Genomic DNA, 27,468 nt, shown 5'->3' with positions numbered 1-27,468 from the left:
TATCATTTGCATTAATTTGCAACAGTGTCACTGACATCACTGCATGATTTATATTAAGGTCATGATGTGACTGCAGAACATCATCCAGAAGAGCTCACTGCTTTTCAAGCACATTTGCATATTTCCTCATTTTAGTGTCTGCCCTCTTCTTGCACACAGATAGACTCATACCTGTGCGCATGGACAGGTGCATTAATGGATGGGTGCATTAATTGGGTTGTGGTTTTACAGCAATTATGTGCTGGATTATTTCATGGTCAGAAGCACTGACTTCTATCTCTTGATGTATTTCAGTAGACAGATGCTTCATGGTGTGATAAAAAGTGGCGCTAACGTGTATTTACGGTTATATGTATTGGACATTGTAAGCAATGCACACGCTGTGCTTGCGACCACTTGCAGTCACATGAGATTTAATGCAAATTCTTTATGAAAAGAACAGAAACAGACATACTCTGTTCACCAGGGATATAGTTAGGTTAGAGTTCCTCACATATAAGCACTTCTTTTGACTGAGTGGACTTACACAGCCAGGCTTCTGATCAGCAAAGTGGAAGAATTTCATTACAAATACAATTGTGCCCCAGCACACACATGCAGTCACATTTACACACATGCTCCAGACTAGAAGTACATGCTGCATTAATGCCCGCTGCCCATGATACACACTGGAGTGCTGTGTTAACTGTTGGAGCCGGAATTAGCAGACTGTTGAAAAGAGCAGAATGACCGGTGACTGAGGCGGAACTGCAGCACTGTAGAGAAGAGAAACACAGAGAGGAGGTGAAAGGTAAAGACGGGGCTGAGCAAGAGGAGGAATTAAGAGAAGCTCAGAGTGAAGTGGAGGAGGAGGAGGCCAAAGCTTCATCATCACCATCAACTCCCAGGGGTGCAGGCTGTGCCTTGATTATGCATTCAGTGCTCTAAAAAACACACACCACTCACAAAATACAGCCCTGTCAGCCTACTTCAGCACACAGCCTGACCTTAGGGAGTGTGTGTGTAAGAGCTTTTTTTTTCCCCTCTTGAATTTTCAGGAGCTCGGGAATAGATTTAGATTTGTGAGGCCAATTAATGATTATTGTTATCAAATGTCAAAAATAGATTTATGATTGCATTGATTAGTTGTGGCAGCATTTTGAGTGGTTGTAATTTCATGTTCACCACCAATGAGCAGCCGTTTTACTTAAAGCATAACTTTAGAACCTACCCATACAGCTTCTGTACATATAAACTTGTTACCTATATATAAACATGAAGCAAGAATATTTCTTCCAGATACTTTAAGTATTTTTGTTACAATAGATTGATGTGTTCACACAGATAATACTCCTCACCTAGAAGGCGCCCAGGAGGCAGCTTACTCAGATACCGAACCACCCCAACTGGTTCCTTTCGATGTGGAGGAGCAACATCTCTACTCTGAGCCTCTACCGATTGTCTGAACTCCTCGCCTTATCTCTAAGGGAGAGGCCAGCCACCCTTTGGAGAAAGCTAATTTTTGCTTGTGTCCACGATCTCATTCTTTCTGTCACTATCCAGAGATCGTGATCATAGGTGAGGGTAGGGATGTAGACCGACCGGGAAATTGAGCGCTTTGCTTTTACGCTCAGTTCTCTCTTCACCACGACAGACCGGTACAGCGTTCGCATCATGGCTACCAGGGCACAGACCCTGACGGTTCGGTCTCCGGCTACCAAAACTAGCAATGACTCTTGGTTCCAAGAGAATTATTCTGAATGATTTTGGTGGGGGACCAGTTATTGTTGATATTCATGACCTTCAGGGAATGCATGTGAATATTTTTTGACCTTTTCTGCAGAATAATAATAACAAGCCTAATTTAGTTAGTGACAAATGTTTCCTTGAACTGAAATATTCAAATGTAATCGGTGTGAAAAGGTCAGACAATAATATTGTTATTTGATGGACACCAGTATATAAATACATGTTTGATAGAAACACAACCAAGTCTTTGCCCTATCTGAAAGATATCAGACTTTTTTCATACTAAAACCCACATGTTATATTATACACACTCATTGTACACTTGTTAGACATTTATTAAGTCCACAGTATTAAGTATTAAGTTCCACCTTACATGGAACTCAAAGCATTTGTAGAAATGGTTGAAACAACCTCCTGAAGTTCATCTTGTTGGAATAATATTTTCTTGGCACACTTTGGGCCCTTTAGTACTAACTGAGCACTGTTTAATTATCATGTCCTGACCATGTGCACCACTGTATGACCACAGTATACCATGTTCATTTGGCTGTTTTCAGCAGAATAATGCATCATGTCACAAAACTCAGATGATCTTTTACTGGTTCCTTGAACATGATGATGAGTTTGCTGCGCTAAACGGCCTCCACTGTCAACTGATCAGTATTAGCGTAGCGCAGTATGAGCATATGTCATAATTAGGTTTTGTAGACATAAAATATCTTGACATCAAAATGATGCATTGCTTGTAAAAAGGGTTAATAGGATGCAAAAATGGTAAAGATGGTTCACTTTTGCCATCAGCAGGTGGTTTCTCAACAACATGATGATGTCACAATATTAAGACGTACCCATGTGCTAAGTCTGCCCACTGAAGTGTGGTCTCTTTATCATGTATGAGAAAATCGCGGGCAGACAGACATTTGATGTATTATAGTTGGCTAGTCTTTGGGTAATAGTATATATGTGGGCTGATTAGTAGATAAAACTGCAGTATGGAGACGGCTGTTTAAAGATTTCAGATACAAAGAGTGGGGAGAAGTTTCGAACTGTGAAATGGCCTGCTGGGTAACTACCGCAGTCTCACTTAGAAAACAAAGATAAAGATAAACCCAAACAAATCTACGTGATCCATTTCAATATGTGTGCTCGGCACGCTCTTATTTAAATTAGTCTTTCGTCCTTTGCTGAGGATTGTTTCTGTATGAGCTGTTGTTTATATGTTTTGCGCTCCTCTTTTGCATGTCTTTGTGGGTGCCGACGTCTAAAAAAGTTTTTCTCTTGGGTGTGAAATTGCATCTGTGAACAATCTGCTTTGCTTCTTCTTCTATTATTAAATTGACTAACTAACTGATTAGCTGTAACCACTAACAGACAGCAATCGCCTCACCACAGACTTGTACCGCAAGGAGGAAAACATCACAGTAACGCCACAGGGTGGAGTCATCCACAGCCCACGCTATCCCAACGCTTACCCTCGCAACCTGCTGTTGTCATGGAAACTGCTGTCACCACCAGGGAGCCGCATACACCTGGAGTTTGACGGACAGTTTGGACTGGAGGAGGCTGAGAATGGAATGTGCAGGTAAAACTTGACACAATACAGCACGCGATCTAGAGAAGTAAGGAGGGCGACGTGAAAGCCATTCAGGAAAAAAAAGACAAGAGTAGTAGAAAAAGTAGAATACCGGAAACAAGGATTAAGGCAGTGAACAAAAAGAAGAAAGAACACTGATCATTTCTAAGCAGCTGTAAAGGAGAAACATCAGATGAAGGAAGAGTGATTTAGAAACCCGAGCAGGAGATAGACTGATGGAGAAGTGTGACAGGGAGGACAGGAAAGTGTATTGTGTAAAAGCCTCGAGTCTGAACAATAGCAACGGTAAAATATGTGTGAATTATTTGGTACTGTAGTCACATGGCTCCACAATAAATTGGAATTTAAATGAACTGAGAGAAAATAATATTAAAAGGTATAAGGTGCTGAAATCACTGTAGGAGAGATGGATAGCTGAAGTTTGCTTTCTTGGCAAGAACTATAAGAAGTTTGTCCTTGAGGGCTGCAGGGAGAAAATAGACTTTTTAATCCCCATATGCAACTCAGCCATCTTTGTAAGCACTTTCCTGAAAAGACAAGGGGGAGCAGCAGGGGGGGGGGGGGGTTGAGAGGAGGAGGAGACAATTGAAAAGGTAGTAAGAAGGAGAGAGAGCTTTGCCCAGTCTTTCAAATCTTGTTTGTCATATTGATTATGTGTGTGTATCTTTGTGGGCTTATCATCATGCAGTTTATGGTGATGGTCTGCTTGGCTGAGAACTCATCATAAACTTCTATCATAACAAGTCTGATTACTCAAAGTGCCTCATAACCCTAAAAGTTACCTGAACCATTACAGTGGTGGAAGTGTCCATAAAGAAAAATTAGGCTTTATTCCAAAGTTGGTGTTATTTGTTATGCTCTGCGTTCAGTCTAGCCATCTATCTACCAGGTGTTTGTGAGATTGGCACAAAATTGGAACAGAATTTCATGGTTGGCGTCAGTGACTCGTTTAAAATTGCTTCATCAGCCTTTATGTCATGAAAATATTCAAAGTCTAGCTTTGCCCGTGAGGCTAGTTATAGCCATGGTGATGTCATATAGACAGTCATATATCAGGATATGATAAATAAAAAAAAATAGCTGGTCATTTGAAGGACTTAAAAATGTATTTAACATAAACTAAGCTAACATGTAGAAGCAGTGAGTGAAAAACGGCAGCTTGTAGGTCCGGAGCATCTAGGTGTGTGTTAACGAAAAGTCAAGGAGGAAAGACATCAGCAGTGACCTTACAGGTACTGCTGCCTTTCAGTCTAGGAAGGTTTATATGGTCATTTCCAAACAATTTATAGTCCATCATTCTACAGTGAGAAAGATTATTCCCAAGTGGAAAACATTCGAGATAGTTGCCAGTCGTTCCAGGAGTGAATGTCCCATCAAATTCATGCCAAGGTCAGACTTTTAAATCCTCAAACTACAGCGAAAACCAAAAAGCTATATCTCAGACTCTGCAGACACATGACAGCAAAAGACTGCCAACTATGACTTGTTTGAAAGGTTTGTCAGGAGAAAGCCTCTTCTCTCTAAACAGGGTTAGCACTTGAACAACCACAAGACTTACCAAACAATGTCCTTTTGACTGATGAACCAAATTGGAGATGACCATCACTACAACTACTGCAGCCCTAGGATCTGGCCAACTCGCAATCACGGAGTCAATCATGAGTTCTATATACCGAAATGTGAGGCCATCTGTCTGACAGCTAAAGCTTGTCCACAATTGGGTAATACAGCAGGGCAAACTCCAGACCTTAACCCGACTGAAGACTGTGGAAGAACCTTAAAGGAGCTGTGCATAAACAAATGCCCACAAATCTTAATGAACTGAAGCAAGAGTGAGCCAGGGTTCCTGGCTATAACGACTGAATCAGGAGGTGTTTTGTTTTCACACATTGCTTCAGCATTTTGGTTTAGTTTTTATAAAATAAATAATGACATGATGTGATATGTCAAGTTTTTTGTTAGTCTCAGGTTGTATTTATATAATTCTAAGTCCTGGTAAGGAGTTGATCATTTTTAATGTCCTTATATGCAAAACCTTAGAAGTGACATAATTGTTATTGGGGCCACGTGTGCTGTGCTAGCAAAAATGGAGCATCAATTCTGCCACAAATCACTGAACTTTTAGCATTGCAGCGAATAATTAGCTTTGTTTTTTAATCTTTGGGCATATTTATTTTGGCTATTGTCATAGCATGTTATTTAAAATGAACAGAATCAGAATCATCTTTATTTGTTCATCTTTATAAAAAACAAGTTACAGAAATTCTGATGTAACAGTATAAAAGATGGACGTAGCTACCGTAACCCAGTCCCAGTTCGAAGCCTTGACATGAGCGTTTCTGTCATCGTCATCTTGGTTAGAAAAACCTAGATGTGACGAGGAATAACACGTTTGACTATAAAACTGCACGTTCTTGTGATTGATCGTAAGTCAATCTTTAGTTTCATACCACTAAATAATCCTAATTTCAAAAACATAATACAGTCAAGATTTACAAAATAGACTTATTTATTTATTCAGTATGACTCAAAACGAGTGACTGAGCTGATAAACTCAGCAGGAAAGTGTTGACAGAGGCCAGGAGTTAACTGAAATTTTGACAGTAGTAATCCTCGTCCCTGCAGGAGAAAATACAAGAATATTATATGAAGATAAATTGGTTTATAAACTGTGATGGCTGTTTACTGTTTTCCAGCTCTCTGGCTGCTTAATCATGACCTTAGCAAGAATACGTTTTTTATTTCCAGAAATAATGTGCAAAAAAGCACCAAAAATCTAACTACCGGTACTTGTGCTTAACTTGAACATAGTGTGTGTGTACAGTTTTAATCCTCAGCCAGTCTCTCTTATTTCCTACGTATTAACATACCTCTATGTTGCTCTCACTCACACTGCAGGTATGACTTTGTTGAAGTGGAGGACCAATCGGAGACCAGCACTATAATTTGGGGTCGGTGGTGCGGGCAGAAGGCACCACCCAGTCTAAACTCGAAAACCAACAAGCTCAAAGTCACCTTCAAGTCTGATGATTACTTTGTTGCAAGGCCAGGATTTAAAATCTACTACTCACCACTGGTAAGGGGCACACACACACACACACACACACACACACACACATACACACACGCACACACACACACACACACGGCTGATGACGAATTATTGGCTGTTATTTGAAACACAACATAAAGTCCTTCATTCAAGTGTGTTTTTGTTTTTAAATCCGATCAGTGTCAGACTCAGTACCACAGCAGTGCCCTAGGTAAAATGCCTCTTTGACCATTTTACTTGTGGCGGCAATAAAGAAAAGGCATGAGATGGAGATAAATAGATAGGAGAGTCAGGAGCAACAGAAAAAACACAGGATCTTGTAACACTGTCAGTAGACTGCCAACATGTGTAAGCCAACCGTGCTTTTCTCACATGTCCATTCAACAAAAGAGGAGAGATGAAGGGATAGGTGAAGGAGGGCAGGACGGTTGGGGGGAAAAGATGAGAACATGTTCTCTCAAAGGCTGTCAAACAAATTGATAAGGAGATTAGCTTTGTCATTCTGTCGGCAAGAGGAAAGAAGAAAGTGAGGGAATCCGATATGAAATGTTCACCCACCCTATTATCAGAGGGGAAAGGGGAAGAGAAAGATCAGTGGAGAGACGCACAGACATTTAAAGATGTTCCCAGACTTCCTCATTTATGACAGAGAGAGGAAGAGACACAGCATCACAGACAGGGTTGAACTGGTGGCACTGCTTATTATCTGAGAAAAAAGAGAGAGAAAAAAGTGGTGTGAACACAGAAGGAATAAAGGTCTTAGCGGGCAGAGAGAGGAAAAGATAGATATCGTATTTATTGAAGATCCTTCCCTTTCCTAGTGCCATTTTCATATTGCTTTTATTTACTCTTGCTGTTATTACAGTTTGTACTCTCCATAAACTGTATAGGGTGTTTAGGTTAAATTAGCCCTTAACTACCTCGACTGCAAACACTACACAGCAATGTCATTCAACCTAATGTAATGACAATGAAGTAAAAGCACTTCATAATAGAGCACTTGCCTAAATGTATCTACTTACTTCCTACCACTGGCGTAAACCACAAACTGCTCTCTTATCTCTCCCTCTCAGACTCTCATTGCATTTCGCTGCCATCCCTCCCTCCTCAGTCTTTGTTATTTCTCCTCTGGTCAAATAATCACGCCTCTGTACATTTAAAGCAGAATCCAGCTCCAGAGGCTTATCTCATTTAATCAGTTTTACCCATTTTTCAAAGCGCTCCCATGTTTGAGTGTGTGTTTGTCTCTTTCCGTCTTTCACACACACACACACACACACACACACACACACACACACACACACACACACACACACACACACACACACACACACACACACACACACACACACACATGCACACATAAACACAGTTTCCCTCCAGCTAGACTGGAGCTTTGTGTGTGGCTTAATTTAGCAGGTCTAATTTGTTCTCTCCAGACCTGCCGAACAGATAAGAAGGAGGAGGAGAAGAGGCAGAGGGAGGAAAGGAGGAAGTGAGAGGCAGGGAGAGGCAGGCAGAGAACGAGGAGAAGCAGCAGTGGAAGGAGAGAACAGGTGTCTGAGATGGTATCGGCATGTCAGCTAATGACTAAAACAACCTGAACTGAGAGAGACAAAGAGAGAGAGAGAGACTCTTGTGAAGAAGTAAGTTATATGAAGTGGACTAAGGTGGATTAGATAAAAGAAAAACATTAGGGAAAGTGAAACAGTCGGTATAATTGGGGGAAGGTAAAGCAGAGTCACACAAGGAAGCAAACAAAGAAAAAAAGTTAAATTCTTGCTGTGTTGACACCTAAAACACTTTATATCCAAACCTACTTTAATCTCAGTTTGTTTGATAAAAAGCCTTCCTTGGTCCTAATGTCTTAGATACGAAGACCCAACTTTGGCCAAGCTGCATGCAAGCAGAGCAGCAGACTCAGTCCTCCATAAGTGTGACTACTTTGGAGGAGTTGTGGAAGGATAACGAACCATAGCTTTAGCATAAATTTAGCTGAATATTTGGTGTTGATCCATTGCCACATCTTGGGTTTACAGATCTATCGAAGTAGATTGCTGCAAACTCACTTGCAATTCTGCTTGTGTGTACGTCACAATATGAACCCAAGAAAAATGTGTTCTTTAAAGCTAAATGAAAATTCTTAAACAGTGACATGTGGGAAAAATGGCACATCGCTGCTCATAATGAGCCTATATGGCTGCTCATTAATTAGTTAGGCTTCATGTTCTCCTTCTTTAAACTAGCTTTCTGGTGCTTATTTGAACCATCAGTATGTCAAATGCTGATCTAAATGAGGTAGTGCTGCACAAAATAGCACAAGTCAAAAAAAAGTTGGATATCTTGCTAATGTTTGTCCAATGGGGGTATTTATGTGGCTAGATATAAACAGAAGTACATGGAAATGTATTTCTACTCTATTCTTAAAATTGAAACAGCAATTGTGAGTGCAATTCCATCATTTGGGTCAAATTTCAGTTGATATGCGAGTGTGTGAGTATGTGTGTCTTTATTTCACATCTGCTAAACCACCCAAATGAGAGACAGACAAATAAAACCCTGTAGGCATCACTGCAGTCAGAGGTCTAACTTGTTATTCATGTCAGTCACTGTTTCCTCCTAAAACATTGTTTTAAACTGGTGTTACTCACCACCTGCACTGCAGAATTACATGAAGCAAAGGGTGCATTTCATTGTACAAGAGAATCTTTTTATAAAGGCCCCAAAAATGTCTTTGAGCATCTGAATATGCCATCTATTTACTGTGAAGGGAAGCTTTTCTTTGTTTATGTTTGTAAGAATATTATTGATTTTCTTTTTTTCTTTTTTTTCATTGTTTTTCGTAGTGTTCCTAGTAAGTGCAGGTACGTCAAGCACAGAGAGTATCAGTTGCAAAACTTTGTGTCTTTTCTTTTCAGCCATGCTTGGGATCATTGTCCTGGTACATAACCCAATTGAGACCAAGCTTTAGCTTTCAGATGGCCTCACATCTGACTCTAGAGTAATTTGGTATACAGAGGGGTTTAGAGTCAACTCAGTGGCTGCATGGTGCCTGGGTCATGTGGCTGCAAAACCAGTTGAAGTCATCACCCCTCCACCACTTTGTTGACAGTTGTTATGAGGTGTTTGTGCAGTTAATATGCTGGGTTTGGTTTTCACCAAACGTAGTGCTGGGCGTTATGGCCTAAGAGCTCTATTTTGGTTTTCTCTTATGCTAACAGAGTCTCAGATGCAACTCTTTGATTTTTGGGAGTTTCTCTGAACATAGGATGGTCCAACCTTGGGCTAAATTTGCTTGTAGCACACATCTAAATGCTTCAGACCACCAAGTTGCTAAAACGTCTGCTTTTATCGAGGTGCTCAGACTTGCTGATAATCCGTTAATCAAGTGCATTTGATTATCAGCACCTGGCTGCTACTTACCCTTTTAAATCCTACAGAAACAGTAAGGAGCCACTGCATAGAGTCATATGACAGGACATATGTTTTGCATACTGACTAAACTCCTGTAATCCATTAAGTACAAGCCTGAATTATTCCTAGATCAGGAGTGACACCAGAGGGTCCAATCTGGCCCACTGAATGTTTTTGCCAAGTAGAAAAATTGCAGTAAAAGTGAGTGGGTTTTTTGAACTGCAAATTTCATTTGAGTCAGAGGTGTGAGTCATCATTGCTGACAAAGGCATTACCTGTGGGTTGCCATGCCACACAGAAGCCAGGTGGTAAAGCCAAAGAGCTTTGCCCATGTTAATTTGCTTTGCAACAATAGCTTTTCTGGTAAACAAAATACTGAATGTGGAAAATCTGAGACGTGTTGTTGGAATTGCACTTATTTCCCTCGAGGCTTCTCGGACAAGACATCACCTGTTTGTTATGTATAATCTTTCGTGAAGAGTTTTAATCACTTGAGATCTAAACAGGCCGTGTGGGGTCCATGGACTAAAATTTCCTGCCACTGATCCACAAACCAAACCTCCATTGACACAGCTGCAGGAATAACTGCATTAGTTTCTGGTTGAATATGTATTACAAAAAACAAGAGAAATAAATAAATACAAATTAAACAAGGAACTGTAACAGTAAGTCTTGTCAGTTCTCTAAGCTGAACATTAGCTCACGACTCAAACATAGATGAGACAGCATAAAATGTGGTCAGTGTGACTTAACTTCTAACTTAAATGTCCTCTGGCTGTGAGGGCGATAGCTGCTCATGCAGGGTAAAAGTCGACAGAAAAATGCTCTCTCCCTCCTCACCATCTACTGCTCACTTAATCCTCAGCTGCTCCACTGTCCAACTGTACAAAATGGAGGTTGAAAAGGGCAGCTCCCTGATGTCCCGCCCTGGGCTGCTACTGTAAATAAGACTGCATCCTCTCAACATTAGAAAATGTGGTAGAGTGCCTTGAAATATTAACGTTGCTTCCATGATTAGCATTACTTTGTTGTTGGAAAATGAGATTCTCCTCTCTGTGTGTCCTGTAGAATTGAAACTTTTCTCCTGACTTTTACTTCCTCTTCTCTGCTTTATTCACGTGATATTTACAAAGAATCTTATTTAGATCTGCTAACATATATTGTTCAGGGCACATTGCAGAACTTTAATCAGTTAATCTGAAGATAATGACCTGGCCTGCTTTTATGTTAATCACTTAGGCTTGTCTAATGTTATAAAAAAAAATACGGTGCTGAAAAACAAAGCAGGATTTTCTGATAAAGCGTGACTTAAACATTTGTGAAGCATCCATCTTTTCATCCATTTTTGATCTACTAATCCAATTCACAGTCACTGAGGGTTTGGGACCTATTCCAGCTGTCACTGGGCAAGAGGTGGTGTACACTCTGGACTGAATTGTAGCAACAAAATAGTGCTACAATTCAAAATCTGTTTTAGTGAATAAGTTCTTCCCACCATATGAACATAGCAGCAATCTGCTCTTAATGCTCCCATTTCCAGAAAAAAGGTGTTTAATCCAATATGAGAACTTTAGAGAAAGAAATATCCTCTGGACCTGATGAGTTTGGTAGTGAATTTGGATTATTTAATCATTCATTACTGCAGATGCATCATTTTGTTGCTACAGTTCACAAATTAATGATATCTTTTCAGTATCATCCAGGAATTCCCTCCTACCCTCGTGAGACCGAACCTATTCATTATGTCCTCTGCAGTGGACAAAAAAAAGAAAGTTACACTGAAAGATGTCTGTGTAGGTTCTCAGTCAACCAGATCATGGTGAACTTCTTCTTCAAGAAGTCCAGTCCTTCTCTTTTCAAACTCCTTAGACTAAACTGAAAGACACTGTTTCCTCTCAGGAAAATAGACAGGTTGATGATTTAGTGCTCTCTTTGGATGCTGAGAAAGCTGTTGACCAAGCTGAATGGTCTTTTTAATTCACTGCTTTAACAAATTTGGTTTTGAGGACAATTATAGTGGATGGCTTGAAGATCCTGTATGAGGCCACTATTCTTGTTAATGGTCTTAGATCAGATAGCTTCCCAGTACATCAAATGTACTGAGACTCATACTGGTGAAAGGGCTAGACAATAAAAGAAAATACCAAATAGACAAATAAATAATGAAACATTAATAATGAAGCAAGCATTCTGCATTAATATGACATTGACCTCGAGTTGAGTTGAAAAAATTCTGTTTTTCATCTTTTTACTTTTTACTAGTACTGAAAATTTGTTTCCATTGCACGAGAACACATTTTTAAAAAGAATTATCTCTGTCCATGCCCTGTGATGAGTCAAGTCTCTTTATTCAATCCTATTAAGGATGACATGAAGCTTTTGATCTTAAAAGGAAACGGGACTAGGCGTCTCTAAACATGCATTTACTCAAGCACACAGGCGTGTTTTTATCACTGCAGAGGACATTGCATCAACGTACACTCATTTCCTGTTGTCTGTTAACCAGGCGTTAGGTAACCAAACATGACATAAACCTTACCTTACCCTAACCTTACCATGAAAATTTCATAGTATGAGTCCTCATAACATGAGTAATATGAGTGCAAACACACACACGAAACCTTCTGACCTCATTCACAGCTGGTTTGGGTGTGCAGTTATTTGTATGAGTACATTTATCCAAAGGCCACATGGAAGAATCTGTTAAACAAAAAACCTTTGCACACCGACTATCTTTGATGTCAACTCTATTACTAGCACACACTAAGACAAAGCGAGGGCGCTGTGTGTTTGAAGTCCAGTCGAGACAGATTTACTGTTCCACATTGACTGGGGATGGTATTTAAGACTCTTCAAGGAGAGGGATTCGATAGCTAGAGAGATTTTATGTGTGTGTAAAAAGTGTGATCTCTCAGACATTGTGTGTGTGTGTGCGTGTGTGCGTGTGTTTGTCTGTGTGAAAACAAAAGGGCAAAAAAGACAAGGAATGTGTGAATGAGTGCCAAATAATTCAGTCGGATGAGCGTTTCGCGTCAAAAAATGCTTTGACCAGAGTCTGATTACGTTCCCAGACAGATGCACATACAAAGGCATGCTGTGACCGGCTTCATTGAAAATTCTTTCAGGATTTCACTGACACACTGACAGTTTACCATCTGGACAGGCAGATACCTGAATGTCTTGGAAAACATGCGAACGCTCCACCCCGTATCCTGCAAGTTGACTTCAAGGGCAGCGACTTGAACAGTAAAAATGTGAGAGCATTGAATTGATAGATGGAAGCATTTACCTTTAGCAAGCAGAGTTTCCATTCTCACTCATCTTCACAGTCCTCTCCTAACCTTTACCTAGGATTTTATTTGCCTGACTTCAAATCCAATCATCACTTACAATAACTGTAGTTTCGCTGATATGTGAAGAAAAACACAGTTTGAGAAGATGTGGAAATATGTGCAGTATGACTGTGATGTCTGAGAGATTTAAGAGAAAAGGTCACTTAGGTGGCATTATCACTACACTGAAATACATACCAATAGTGGTTATAGGTCAGTCATTCACACCATGGAGCAGATACACTTAGGTTTCTTCACATAGCAAACCATGCATTAGAGGCGTATGCTGCAAAAGGTCACAGGGGATGGTGCAGTGACTGGGTGGGCTTAGAAAATGTTACTAAATGTTACAGACTTTGCCAATAAAGAAAATGTTTAATGTCCTCTTAAGCAGCATTTAAAGGTAATTCATCTCATCCCAACAATCTTAACCTCAACTTACTCAGTTGTATCCACATTTCTGCATTGTCAGTCACCTTTGATGTGTCACGTGTCATATCCATGTAGCCTCTGTGTGCAGACTTTTTAGGAGCTTATTCAGCCATAAGCAATAACACCAGTTATTTCCATTTTCTTTTTCTGCAGTATGAGTCTCCTTTGCCTGCATCGAACACCAACTGGGAGGCTGTCACCGTGCCCATGTCGGTAAGCCATTCTCACGCAAACTTTATTCATGAGTTATTAGTATAAAAGCCTGCCTTCCAACACTTCCAACCCGTGCATAAATGCATTTGTAAGCACACCAGGAACAATGACTTGTAATTGTAACATATGGACCATTTGCATAGGCCAACACTCACCCACACAGAATACATTATTGCATGCATGTACTGTATTTAATATGCATGAACCTTACAGTGTCAAATGACTTGCTTCCTTAAACTAATGTTTAAAGTACGTTCCGGAAATCAGTGTAATTTCTGTAAGAGTATGTTCTTTGACTTATCTGATCATAATAATTAATAATAAGTGGGCTTCTGGCTGTGAGGAAATTTTAATACATATGGGTTGGTTATATAAGTATGTGGGTGCACGTTTTACACTAGTACATATACTCTTATACTCTTACAAGGATTAGATAATCCAAAAAGAAAAGCTAATACAAATGGTAACAGATGACAATGTCTTTATTTAAACAACAATGCAAAGGGGCTTTAAACATTTTATTGCAATATTCAGTTGAGCTCTTGTGAACATTTATTTTATAAGAGATTGTTTCACATTTTGATAGGAAGATTTACTGATACTGAAATTATCATTTTTATAGGATACTTATTAAGCCACTTTATTTAAGAGCTTACAATAAATCTTAACAAATCTCAGCGGCTCTTGCCTGTTTCTACATTGGATGAATCCACGTTTCCCCCTTAAATTGCTGAAGCCTCATTAGGACCCATGTTCTCTGACCTTAATGAAAGTCATTGCTGATTAGGGCAGTCAGTGTCATACCTATAATGTCCAACATGTCATAATAATTATACTCCTAGAGTAGTGGTCATCCAAATATCTTTTGTTTAATCTGGTGCTACGTTTTGTGCACCCCTGTCCTGACTATTGTTGGGAAGAACTGACAAGAAGGAGATTGTGATTTCAAGAGTGTATGTTCGATATAAGAACATGTTTTTAAATAGCAGAAATTCTGTGTTTAATGTTTTTCCCCACATGTGTATATCTCAGACAGTAGGTTGACATATGCACAAACAGGTGACATATAGCTAAAAAGCATTGTTGCAAAGATTTTGGCATTAACAATATTCACATGAGGTTTAATAGGGTTCATTGTATTGTTAATATGTGCAATATATGCTGTAATGCTCATGTTCAACCATGTGATGACTGGTAGCATTTTCAATTTTGATACAAGGTCAGCCTCACACTCAAGAGTGCTTACAGGCCTGGATGCACTCATTCATTTGAGCAGAAGCGCTGTGTGTGTAAAGAGTGAGCATTTACATTATAGTAAATGGAGTTTCTTAAAATCCAGATTTTGCTAAGTTTATAAATCTGATGTTTATTCAGATTTTTCAGAAATTTGTACAGAATTCTGATCAGAAACAAACAACAGCTCCAAAGTTATGGCTGTTGCTTCAGCTGTAATCCTTTAACTGTGGAAATTTAGGATAAACTGTGGAATTTAGGATAATTGAAATAGAATTAAAGAACTAGTTTTACTCTTGACCTTTGCAGGACAGTGGTGGCGGGAAGGTGTCAGCGGCGGTCACAGAGCAGGCACCTTTTTCACTCGATGATTTAGACAGAACCATAGCTGCCTTTGACACTGTGGAGCAGCTTCTCAGATCCCTCAACCCAAACACATGGAGACAGGACCTGGACAGCATCTACACTCAAACACACATACATTATAGATCCAGGGCCTATCACCTGGCAGGCAGACATAATAAAGGTAAGTTTTACATCTTATGAAAGTTTGACCTTATCTGACCTTAAAGAAGAGGTCAGATGCCCAAATTAAGATTATATTTATAATCCCCATATATAATTCCCTATATGCCTATATGCTGTCAGTATAAACAGTGGCAGTAAAAACATAATTGTGAATACTCTGTATAGCATTATTATCATTTTGACCTTGAAATCAATCTGTTGACCTTGAAGGAGAGGTCAGAGGTCAAATGTGACATGATATTTTAAATCTTTATATGTTGATAATACAAACCACACCTGTAAAAATCATAGTTTCTAAGTTATAAGCTTATTATCTTTTACAAATAAATCATTAAGGTGACCTTGAACACCTCTATGCTGTTATCAGTGTTGGGCAAATGACTTTGAAAAAGTAATTAATTATAGTTACTAGTTACTTCTTCAAAAAAGTAACTGAGTTAGTAACTGAGTTACAAGATTCTAAAAGTAATTAATTACTTGAAAAGTAACTATTGCATTACTTTTAAAAAAATGTTTAACCCTCTGGGGTCCAGGGTATAATTGGCATAAATAATTGGTATAAATGTTTAATGAATCATATTTCATAACTTTAAATGCAAATATAAATTGTCAATTTTAAAATCAAGTTTTGCAAACAACAACGTTATTTGCAGCCATTTACCTTTTACCCTATTTAAAAAACAAAAACAAATTCAAACTATTTACAGAACAATCAGCTGTTCTGCATTCAATAAGATGCCACACAAATTATTTGTGCCACTCCAAAAAATAATTTCTGTCCACTGTAAAGAAGAACATCACAGCCTGATACCTTCAGGTCTGACAGCAGCAGGTGTATCACTCCTTTTTCTACCTGGAGACAGCAGTCGCCTCATTCTTCTGACACACAACGCAAAACTATCCACAACACCACACACTAACTACACAAGACAGTAGCCATTATTCACACCACTGCTCATTATATAGTGTCTTTGTAGACTTATGTGTTGTAATGAGACCAGCTAACTAGTAGTAATAATGAACTAGTTTATCTTCAGTCAGACAGTCAGCACACAAGTGGATGCTGGGGTGGTGGAGGGGTTGAAAGAGCAGACAAATGTGGCGCTGACATGTCAGAAACAGAGATGGGAAATCTTGCAGCTGAAACAGGGCGTCTGGTATATGACACGAGGACGATGAGGCTTTTTATTGCGTGTGCTGTGTGACGCAGTGCAGTTCCTGAACCACCTCGCAGGCTTCGCTTCATTTGATGCCGTAGGATGAAAGTCATCCCTTTTTATTGTTCTGCAGATGGTGATTCTCAAAATCACTGCTGCGTGCACAGTATTCCTCCTCGTGCCGCTGCGGTCGGTCTCTGGTAGCTTGAAGGGGAGGGGGAAGAGCGTGAAGCCTTGTGCTGACCCAGACAGACCCAAACAGCAGGAGGCCCATTCTAACATACCGAGCTATACATAAAACTCAGTGCTACACCACTGCAGAAGACGTCTGCTGCTGTAATTTGAAGGAAATTAGTCATGTAATAACTTTGATGGAGCAAAATTGTTGCTGGATGTTCAAATATAGCGCAGATGACAGCCAAAGACAACCCATGAAAAGGTGTATTAGCCAGCCTCTGTCACTTAAGAAAGAGATCTGTTGTAACATTAGGCTTTCTAGTAGGTGAGTGCATTAATACTTAATTTGGCTTTTAGGAAGGAATATATAACAGCAGGAGAAACACGCACATGCACTTCCAGCATAGTGATCAAAGTAACGGTGATAACTAAGAGAAGTCTGATTGACTATGATTGAAAAAGGAAACTTTAAAATATTTTTTCTGTTAATACCAGAGATCTTTTTTTCGGGGGGTGCTCCATTTTATGTGCAAAAGTATTGCCGTAAGTTGTTGCATCATCGAATTGCCCTTTGGGAGGGTTTATAGTGAGTCAGTGACAAGTTTAAGGCGAGACAGAACAACGCAGCTCTTTACTGTGAAGTCAATGCCAGCGACCTGCAGTCATTCAAGCAGCAGATTTTATCCTTGGGGATACAGACTGCAGATGTCTTTGACTAGATATGAAAATTAATATGCTTATTCCATACACAATAGAAAGGGAGTGTTTGTGTGTGCATGTCTGTAAAAAAATGTTCAAGCTTGCAGCATTTGCAGTGCTTTTGAGCCATCTCTCTCCTGTTTCAGTCTTTCTACCCGAGGGCTGTCCTGTTCCTTAGTAAATATTTGTACTTGACAGCAAATCTATCTCATTTATTAGTGCACGTGTGCGTGCGCATGCTGGATTGGCACAAGGACGAGGCTCTGTGTAGGGGCAGTTAGTGCATTTTGCAGGACTACCTAGAGCTGCATAGATGCTGCAGGTCTTCGATACACAAGTATAGCTCTCTCTAATTGGGAATTCAACCTGTGCAGTGGAGCAGAAATCTGCCACAGTCAGCAGCTTGGCTTTGCTTTCATTAAGACACACATACAAAGACACCCACCTCTGTTCTCATGAAAGACAGCGAGCCAGATGATAATATTAATTGGGTCGGCTCCAGGTCCGTAAAGTAACTCACACATATTCAGCCTCAAACAATTTCAAATGAAGTCGTCGTAATGCTAATACAAATAAACTAATCTTCAAAGAAACTGAGGGGTAAACACTGGAGCAGAATATGTTTTATGATTTTCCACACGTGCTCAGACCCTATGATGTGTTCACGTTGATACTGTGTGAGTGACACAGTCATTCTTGGAGTGTTGCTTGCTCATCTGTCTCTGTGTTCTTTCCCTCCCCTTTCCACACCAGTGCCTTTCTGGGATTATACTCATTCTCCTTAAACAGACACCTGCAAGTCTCACACATACACACCTGCAAGCTCACAGCATAAAAAAGAACCCCGTGCCTTCACCGTCAACCGTAAAAGCATGTGCCTTACCCCCAAAGTACACAAACACACTTACTGGATTTGCTCATTAGAGGCAATGCAGTAGCATAAGTCTGAATGTGCTGCTGTCACATTGTACAATCTAAAGAAACATTACCTCACAATTCTGTCACCAGACATGAAATTATCTCTTGCTGAAAATGTGTCTTTTTTTATCTTTAGTAAAATCGCAGACTACCTACATGATGGGTTCACTGTCTTTTGCAAGCATGGACAAGGAATAAAGGCTATAATATGGTTGTAAATGTAGATTCATTTAGTTCAGCTGTATCCACACTTGACCATTCTCCAATTCAGGGTTGTGGGTGGGAGGCTAGGTCCTATCCACTTGTCATAAGGGGAAATAGACAGGATACGCCATGGATAGTTCATCACAGGGCTAATACGGACTGACAGATAACCTGATTCCCTCCCATCCACAATCTAGGGCCAATTTAGAATCACCAGTTAACCTGACAAGCATGTTCGAGCACCGGGGACCACCCAGAGGAAACCCGTAAAGACACACAAAAGACCCCATCCAACCAGATGGTTCAAACCAGGAGTCTTTTTGTTGCGAGGTGCCAGGCTCCACATGGCAGTTCTTTCCCTTGTTAGAAAGAATTTGAGTAGCAAATGATCATTATTCTTAATTTCCTGACATTTTTATATGTATAATAAGATTTATTCAAATGAGCAGATAGCTTTAAACTGATTTCACACTATCTTCTCTACTTATCCAATATTGTCACACAGTTGTCCTCATTTAACCTGCTAATGCTCACACAAACGCTGACATTATCCACTTTTCATTTAGTCTGACGCAGATGTGCAAATATCAGCTGCCTGTAAGACAGAAATCGAGGATTTTAAAGGAAGAGGCAAACGTGTGCAGCACCTCAACTAGAGATAGCTTTCATTTGATGCATTTCTTTTCTATATAACTCATAAGTCTGTTCTTAATTTCTTATGACCATTTTACTGAAAAAGGAGGCCTAAAACAACCATCATCAGTGTTATAAATGCAATATATATAGAGCGCTATCTACCTTCACTTCTCCTTCTCTCTGCCCTGCCAAAGGAAATGATAAAATCTTTCCCCACATTTCTCTCCTAATGGCAGCCATGCTGTCTTGCTGCCAGTGTTTTTGGTTTGTTTTTTTTTTTGTTTTTTGTTTTTTTTGGGGGGGGGGGTTACAGCACTACCTGAACTGCTAATGAAGCTCTGCTAATGCTGACAGTTTTACCTTTAAATTGTTTCCAGTACATATATATGGACAAAAGCTCTGCTAGGGTTTGAGTGCTTAAGCCACGACTGTACTTGATTAGTTTAGGGCTTTCTCCTTGTACTCAGGGAGGACAGTTGCTTTCTACTATAAAGGTGAACGTATCAGCAGTATCTTCTTGTTATGTTGCTTTTGCGAAGCTCCGACTCAGTCATGCATCCCTGAAGTGGTTTCTGCAGGCGGTGGAACATCGGACTGTGGTATAATAAGTGCTGAAGCTTTGGTACTCGAGTATGACTCCAGCAAACTCTAGGAGACCACTGAATAAACATTTAGAACTTTTACATCTACTTTTATCAATGCGATAAGTAAATGAAAGTGAACTGTGTAATAATTTCTTTAAAAAAGATAAAAAAAACTTGTGTTCTTATCCACTTTATGATTTCTATGCCGCGTGTGTTGTAAAGATTCACTGCCCTTGGTATGGACAGTGCAATGATTATTATTCTGCTGATGACCACAATCAGTGAGCAATCAAACCACCACTGATTGTTGCTCTGCTTCTGCTGTCTTTCTTCTATTCTTCCTCTTATCTTTTTGCCTTCAAACTGCCTGTGGTCTCTCTGAATTGCTCCCAGATTAAATTAAAACACTCGTGCTGTTTTTCACAGACAAAACAGCACGAGTGTCGGTTTCATTTCTCTCATTTGTCTGTGCATAACTGAGATAACTGTTGTAGTTCTCTGCTTAACCACATTACAAATCAATCTTTTCATCACAGTTGTTTGTTGGCATCAGAACAAATATTCACCTTCTACATTTTCACCGAGCAGACTTATGTGAATAATAAACGTATAAAGATTCTAGTCGAGCTCCTGGATCTGAATCTTTAGCAACAAGTGCTTTAATTAATTATTTTAAGTGTCCACCTGTCAAATAATTGCCTTAATTCCCTCAAAATGAGTTTTGAGTCATTGCAGCAGGTCCAGTGTGTGCTAACTAGGTGATTTTTCTTCAAAGTGATGACACAAAGAAAGGCTGTGATCTTCAATCAATGAATGCCCCCTGCTTTTTTTACTGCATCTCTTTCAATCCTCTCTCCATCTCTACAGTCACTTGTCATTGAAGTTGTCCCCATAACTAATAGTGTCTCCACCTCTCAACCATTTTCACTCAGTCAATATTAAGGATATTTTTAATGTAAATCACTCCCGTCCTTCCACGCCATTCTTCATTCTGTGCCTCCACTGTCCCAAACATTTGTCTTTATCATCACATAAAGCAATAACTGACCTGTCTCTTTCAATCTTAGTGTTAAAGGGAACTTTGCAGTGTAACACAGTATAAAAAGAGCTATTTTCCTTAGTGTATTTCTGTCATACCATAAAACACAACAGATTAAAAAAAGAGAAGGTAATTTGCTATTGTAAAAATTAGTAAGTCTTGATAAAAAGCACAAAGCGAGAGGGAAAAAAATGTGATCGTTTATTAATTTGATACTTTTCTGCATTATTGTCAAGTTGATCTGAACCGGCTTCACAACGATGTCAAGTGGTACAGCTGTACTCCTCGCAACTACTCTGTGAACTTGCGAGAAGAGCTGAAGACCACCAACGCCGTCTTTTTCCCTCGATGTCTGCTGGTGAAACGCTGCGGGGGCAACTGTGGCTGTGGCACTACTAACTGGAATAATGGTTGTACCTGTCAGGCCTCCAAAACAACGCTCAAACTGCACGAGGTAGGTTTAGCACCATGGAGGCACTCACACCGAGTTCAGATAATTACAGATTTCCAGACCACACAGCATCACAAAGAAAGAAAGAAAAGACGTGCAAGCTATACAGACACCCACACAGGCACACTAAGATATTTGGATCTCACAGTAAACCAGCAGAAATCTTTTTTATATGGGGAAAAAGAGCAGAAAAATTAGAGGGTGTGAAAGGGAAATTTGCTAAATATTCCCTCTACTGCGTCTATCTGGTGAGCAATGCCTTTCAAAGATGTTTTCCATAATGGCTCATGTGATATTTGAGACTTTTGGTGTAAGAGATGGTTTTGCTACTGTTACTGTTGAATTATGATGGAACTAGATGAGTCCACCAGAAGAAGCAAATTGTAACAACCATTACACTGTTTGTTAGTAAAACTGTTGTTTTCAATACATTCTGTTTCAAAAGAAAAAAAAGTTTCTTGTCCATAAAAACAATAGTTCAAATCATAAACAGTTTAATGTACTCAATATTTTTCCGTGAATGTTTGTACATATTGCAGCTGTAATTATGCAGCAGTACATGGGATCGTTAAGGGTTCTTCTTAAAAAGTCTGAAAATTAATTCAGCAAAAAATCGCCCTAAAATGTCTCACACTTCACAAACTTTTGCTGTCTTCATTAAATACTGAGAGGGAGCAACAAATCATATTAACCTTGGTCACACATGGCGATGAATGAGTCAATGGACAGAATGTATAATTACAAATGTACTGTAATATTTACAAAGTCCAGCAATACAAACGGCATATATATATATATATATATTGTGAAATCTTTTTTAACTCCATTCACCCCTTTCTGCTCATTACTTCATTTAAATTCAATTCAATTCAGCTTTATTCTATTCATGTAGCACCAAATTACAACAACAGTTGCCTGAAGGCACTTTACATTCTAAGGTATAAAATACAGAGAAAATCCCAACAATTGTATGATATCGTATTGAGTGAAAAAAGAAAGGTGAAGGTGAAGAAGAAACACTCAGTGCATCATGGGAAACCCCCCAGCAGCCTAGACCTAACTAAACTGTAAAAGTTGAGAGGGTTCCAGTCTCCCAAAACCAAACTGGGAGCTAGTTCCACAGAACGTATCATTAAGCACTGAGATTTATCTGCAGTAGTTCTGTAAGAATATTACTGCGTCTATTACAAACAAAGAAAAACATTCCTATAATGCACTTTTATTGCTAAATGTAATATATCAGAACTAAGACTAATACCACATGAATCATATCAAATTACAGGCCCATCGTAGACTAATAGGATACTTTCTTTCTACTTTTTTTTCTTTGTGTTACTCAGATATATGAAAATCCTCAGATACATAGCAACATTTTAAGCCCAGTGAAATGCTGAGCTGGCATTACACTAATAGGACTATTTTTTATCAGCACTCCCAAATCCAAACAAAAAAACATCAATTAGGCCATAAAAATCATTAATTTAGGTTTGTTTTTTGTATGGTGCAGCGAGTCTGGTTACAGAAATGTTACAGAAAGGTGAAGCAGATTTATTCAAGCACGAGAACGACATTTAAAAGTTCCACATCGTGCTGGGTACACGATGCTGCGGAAGGAAGAGAGTGAGCGAATGAAAGAGGGACTGAGAGGAAGTGATTTAGATGCAGAGTGAGGGACAAGCAGGGAGAAATTGGGCGAGTAGTAGCGAGGGCTGCATCAACAATGAAACAGCAATGCACCATCAGTCTCGCGCTTTCTCCCCACTTCTCTTCTCAGTGCTTTGTATGCCGCCTCTGTCTTTCTCTTTCTAATCTCTCCATATCTCCATTGTAAGCATTCTGTCTCTCCCTTCCTCTCTCTCTCTCTGGGTTTCCATCATCCTTTCATTCTACCCAATTCCCATTTTCAATTTATCCCTTTGCAATCCACCATTCTTGTTCTTTAAGCCTGCCATTCATTCTTCTCTGTCACTTCCCTCCATCTCTTTGTGTCTTTGTTCTTGCATAGCATCATTATTGAAACATAGTCCATAGGGCTCTCTCTCACTGTCTCTCTTTCTCTCACTGTTAAAAATCATACAATGACAGTTTAGACAAAAGTGGGATTTGGGGTTGTAATGGTGCTATGTGTGTGAAAAGGAAAAAAAAGTGTATTGTGTCGGTACACATTGCACTGCAGAGTACAGAACCACTGCAGTTTGGGTTCTAATGAGTGTGTTTGTGTGTCTAAGCGAGAGTAGGGTACAGAGACTGTGACTTCCTTTGTTCACTCTTCTCCTTGCCGGTAATCACGGACCTGTAGCTGCTTCCTTCAGTGACTTAACTTCTCTAGAAACACGTTATTACTCACACTAACGTTTCACTTCTGGGAAGTCCTGACATTAATCATTGGTCGCGTCTCTTTCATTGAGCTTTGGAAAACAAATTTGCTGCATCATTTGTGGAACAGTTTGTACCTTTGCTGTATTTTTACATTAACAGGAAATGCAGCAAATGGTGACTAAATCAAATTATGATTTCAGTGCTATGTATTTCCCAGTAAACATTTCTTTTGGTAACTTATGTTTTCCTTATTACCCGATAATGGGAAAAGCTCCTGCTCCCAAAGACTCTGAACACAAATAAGAAGACAGGTTAAGACATGAACAGATTTTTAGTGTAGCCACTTACAATAAACAGGGAGAACAGAAACTCCCGAAAAGCCAGGAGAAGATGATTTTCCATGACTACCCCATCATCGACTTTGTAATCTACATTTTTGACTTGCCCACTTGCTTCAAAGCCAAGTTTTCTGACATATTCAAATCCTCTCAGGTAGCAGTTCCTCTTTTTTGTTGTTGTTATTGAACTCCTGTAGTGTTTTGTCCCAACTGGTGTGCTTCCTCTTGATATTTCCTCTTTTATATTCAAACAGGATTCAACAAATACAATCACTTGACAACACAAAACAACGTCTGGCAACGAGACGGAAAACAAGAAATAATTTGTGCCCATTTTCATTCCCATTCTGCGTCCTTACCATTTTTTCCCTCTGTGCCTCTTCTAGGTGCTGAAGTACGCTCCAGACCCCATTCGGTATCAGCGCCATCAGAGTCCAAAGGTTCGCTGGGTCATTGATGAAATTTTCCTCTCACATCATGAACAGTGTGAGTGCGCGTGTCCCTCCCAGCCCCCTCGCTGAGGCGGGCACATCTGGAACTGTTAGACGAGTTGTCCTTTCTATCTATTTTGCAATGGACTTCATATAATAATAGCACCGCTGACAAACATGCAACAAAGAAGAAGGTAACAATTGACTTGTAAACTGCAGCTCGCGTCATGACTTACCTTTCCTCTGTCTATGGGCCAAACCTGTAAATCCTGTAAACGCAACTCCCATCCCAATGTTTGCTATTTACCATTCCTGCAACTTGGTATTTCTGTCTTCACTGTTCGTGCTCCATTTAAACATTACATGTATGGTATGAGTGTTAACGTCTTCCAAAGAAATCCCCATTAAACTCAGTCCAATTTCTTTCCTCCCAAATTTTAAAACCGTCGTTGTTGTAAACTTAAATTTACATTTTGATGAAAGGATTTTAAGGGAGGCCAGCCTGATTGAACTGAACCTGAATTTTTCTCCAAGCCCTAGAAAAGAAGTCTTTTACTTTTATGTCACATGTTTTATTGCATTTTTTGTTTTAAATAAGACTGTTTCTAGAAACTTCAGGCAACTGCCACGAGCATGCTGAGATGAGTGAGTGTGAAACAGAAGGGGAGAGGGGGGGAGAGAGGGGGGATGGGTTGAAGGAAGTTTACACAAAAATAACACCTGATATGAACTACAACCTCCAGGCTAACTACAGCCCTCCACATTAACACATTTACATGCACACACATCCACTCCAGGCTTCCAAAACCCAAAAAACTGTAGTTATTTATACAGGATCCTGAGGCTTCTTCTACTTTGTCTGGATATCACGCTCCTCGTTATCTGTCCGTCCATCCACACAGCTCATGCGTCTTTCTTTTCTTTCTCTCTCGCTGCCTCCGAGTCGAACAGATCAAAGAAAATGTCAGATCCGGCTCCTGCCCCGTGCCCAATTTTCCAAGCATTCCTGGCATTCCAGCTGCTAAGCGGAATTCTGCTAACGCGGATAAAACCGCGACACTTAGACCCTGAACGCACAGCAAAGGAAAGAGAGAGGGAAACAGGAAGTTTATAGGAGAGGAGGCTGATGGAAAAGGGGAAATCGAGCCTTCTATTTGTAGATCACCAGCACGTCGGGATAAGAGGAGCACGATGCTTTTATGATAGATTCCAATTTTTTCTTGAATTTTCTAAATGCTCGTGTGTGTCACAATCTCACACGCTGCCCTGTAAGTTTGCAGAGATCTGTGGGAATTACCGTGAGCGATGTTCTTGATCTCTGCTCATAACACAAGCAGCACTTGAGTGTGTGTATGCGTGTCAGTCCCCCTGTAGCAGCGCAGGAAGAGGTCCTTTTGTTTAAAGGGTGGAGGGTTACCAACAGTCTGTAAGAGCTGGCAGCGGATCCAAGCATGTGAATGCTCAGCATGTGACTGTGTGTGCATGTGTGTGTAGCTGTCGGTTTAATGGAGAGTCAAAGCAGCAAAGCTAGAAATTAAATGAAACGCTCACATTGTAACACTGAATTATTATTAATAGATGACAAATCTGGGTAAGTTTAGGTAAAATGACAGATTTCTGAGGCGCTCTGCTGGAAAAGTGTACAGGTGTATGTAGAAGGGACTAGAAGGGACTACAGATACTTTACAGAACAAACATCTAAACGTAAATTATGATTTTTTTTAAACAAAAGCCAAATCATCTCTGAATCGCTAATAAATATTTTTTAATTTCTATGTGTTATTTCATTGTTAGACTTTTGGTACACTCAGAAAAGTGTTTTTCTTATCGCTTCTCATTGGGTTCTCATTGACTCTGCTTAGAGTCATCACCATCACTAATCAGCATATCAGAGACATCACATTCTGCAAGTTAACTTCATGCTGTGTGGTCAACACACAATGACTCAAGTCATTTATGTTATTTCAACAAAATGCTGTGTTTTGCCAGGTCAACATTTTAGGCTAAAACGTTTTTAAATGCATAGTATTGTGTTGAAGTAACACAAGGGACTCAAGTTAACTTTCTCCAATAAATCCAACTTAAGCAGAATCTTTAAAACCAACAGTAGTGAGGTTTGTTTTTTTAGAGTGCATAAGGACATCGGCTGCTGCAGTTTCTGGACCATGCATATAAAATAAAGGAATAGTTTTTACATGCAAATTGATGTATTATAAACGTAGCAGGACCTGTGGTTGTGCACCCGTGTGTGTGTGTGTGTGTGTGTGTGTGTGTGTGTGTGTGTGTGTGTGTGTGTGTGTGTGTGTGAGCGTGTGCATCCTGTGTCTGCCAGTTTGCTGCTGTTATCAGCACATTCCACTGTTGCATGCACCAGTGACATGCTCTTTTTTCCATGTAGCTGTTTTGTTTTCTCCTGCAGCTCTTGAATATGAGATCACATGTATCTCAGCGTAAAACTTTAACTAGTTTCTTAGGTCAAACACAAACAGAGGGCCTTTGGGAACATTTGAGAGTATCGTACCTTTCAAAGAGATTTGTTTCAGTTTCCCTTCCCAGAATTTCAACAGGTGGCTAAGTAGTTTTAACTCAGAGAAAAGCTGTTGATGTCTGTTTTAACGAACAAAAGTCAACCTCTGTTGCTCCATTCAAAATATATTAAAGACAAAACTGTATGCTTTACCTAAATAATTTATTGTCTTTTTCTGTTGTTTTATTTAAAAAAATCAGTCTGTTGGTTTTGATAAATAAAATATTTCAAGCATTATTGGCTCGAATGCTTTGTTTTGTGTTATTTTTCGCCAGCCAAAAAATGATTTTATCAGGTCTTTGCCCAGGTTTGATATGATATGGAACAATGACTTGTTTGATCACCTGTGCAAAGCAATGGCAAATCTGTGGCAGTTTTTTTTTTTTTTTGTTTGTTCTTTTGTTTTGTAGTGGATACCTCACACCCGATGTAGAGAAACACTGAGAACTGCAAAGAGCCAAC

At 39.6% G+C, this 27,468-nt stretch overlaps 1 protein-coding gene across 3 annotated transcripts in view; it reads left to right on the top strand.

The window, feature by feature from the left end:
- The window catches only part of pdgfd (platelet derived growth factor d), a 56,627-nt gene extending 29,387 nt beyond the window's left edge, over positions 1 to 27,240 (top strand). For 2 of the 3 annotated variants that reach the window (XM_076892396.1, XM_004543873.4), the window contains 6 exons: positions 3,100 to 3,310; positions 6,221 to 6,398; positions 13,706 to 13,765; positions 15,308 to 15,524; positions 21,177 to 21,394; positions 24,435 to 27,240. In XM_076892396.1, the coding sequence (XP_076748511.1) occupies positions 3,100 to 3,310; positions 6,221 to 6,398; positions 13,706 to 13,765; positions 15,308 to 15,524; positions 21,177 to 21,394; positions 24,435 to 24,569 (1,019 nt within the window). In that variant the 3' untranslated portion in view covers positions 24,570 to 27,240. The remainder of the gene's footprint in view (positions 1 to 3,099; positions 3,311 to 6,220; positions 6,399 to 13,705; positions 13,766 to 15,307; positions 15,525 to 21,176; positions 21,395 to 24,434) is intronic. The other variant, XM_004543875.5, reaches the window with a different exon arrangement.
- Positions 27,241 to 27,468: the final 228 nt, after the last annotated feature.

This window comes from Maylandia zebra, linkage group LG14 (genome assembly GCF_041146795.1).
Source record: "Maylandia zebra isolate NMK-2024a linkage group LG14, Mzebra_GT3a, whole genome shotgun sequence".
NCBI lineage: Eukaryota > Metazoa > Chordata > Actinopteri > Cichliformes > Cichlidae > Maylandia > Maylandia zebra.
The sequence above is the reverse complement of the archived record's forward strand: the minus strand, read 5'-3'. Positions and strand labels throughout refer to the sequence as shown.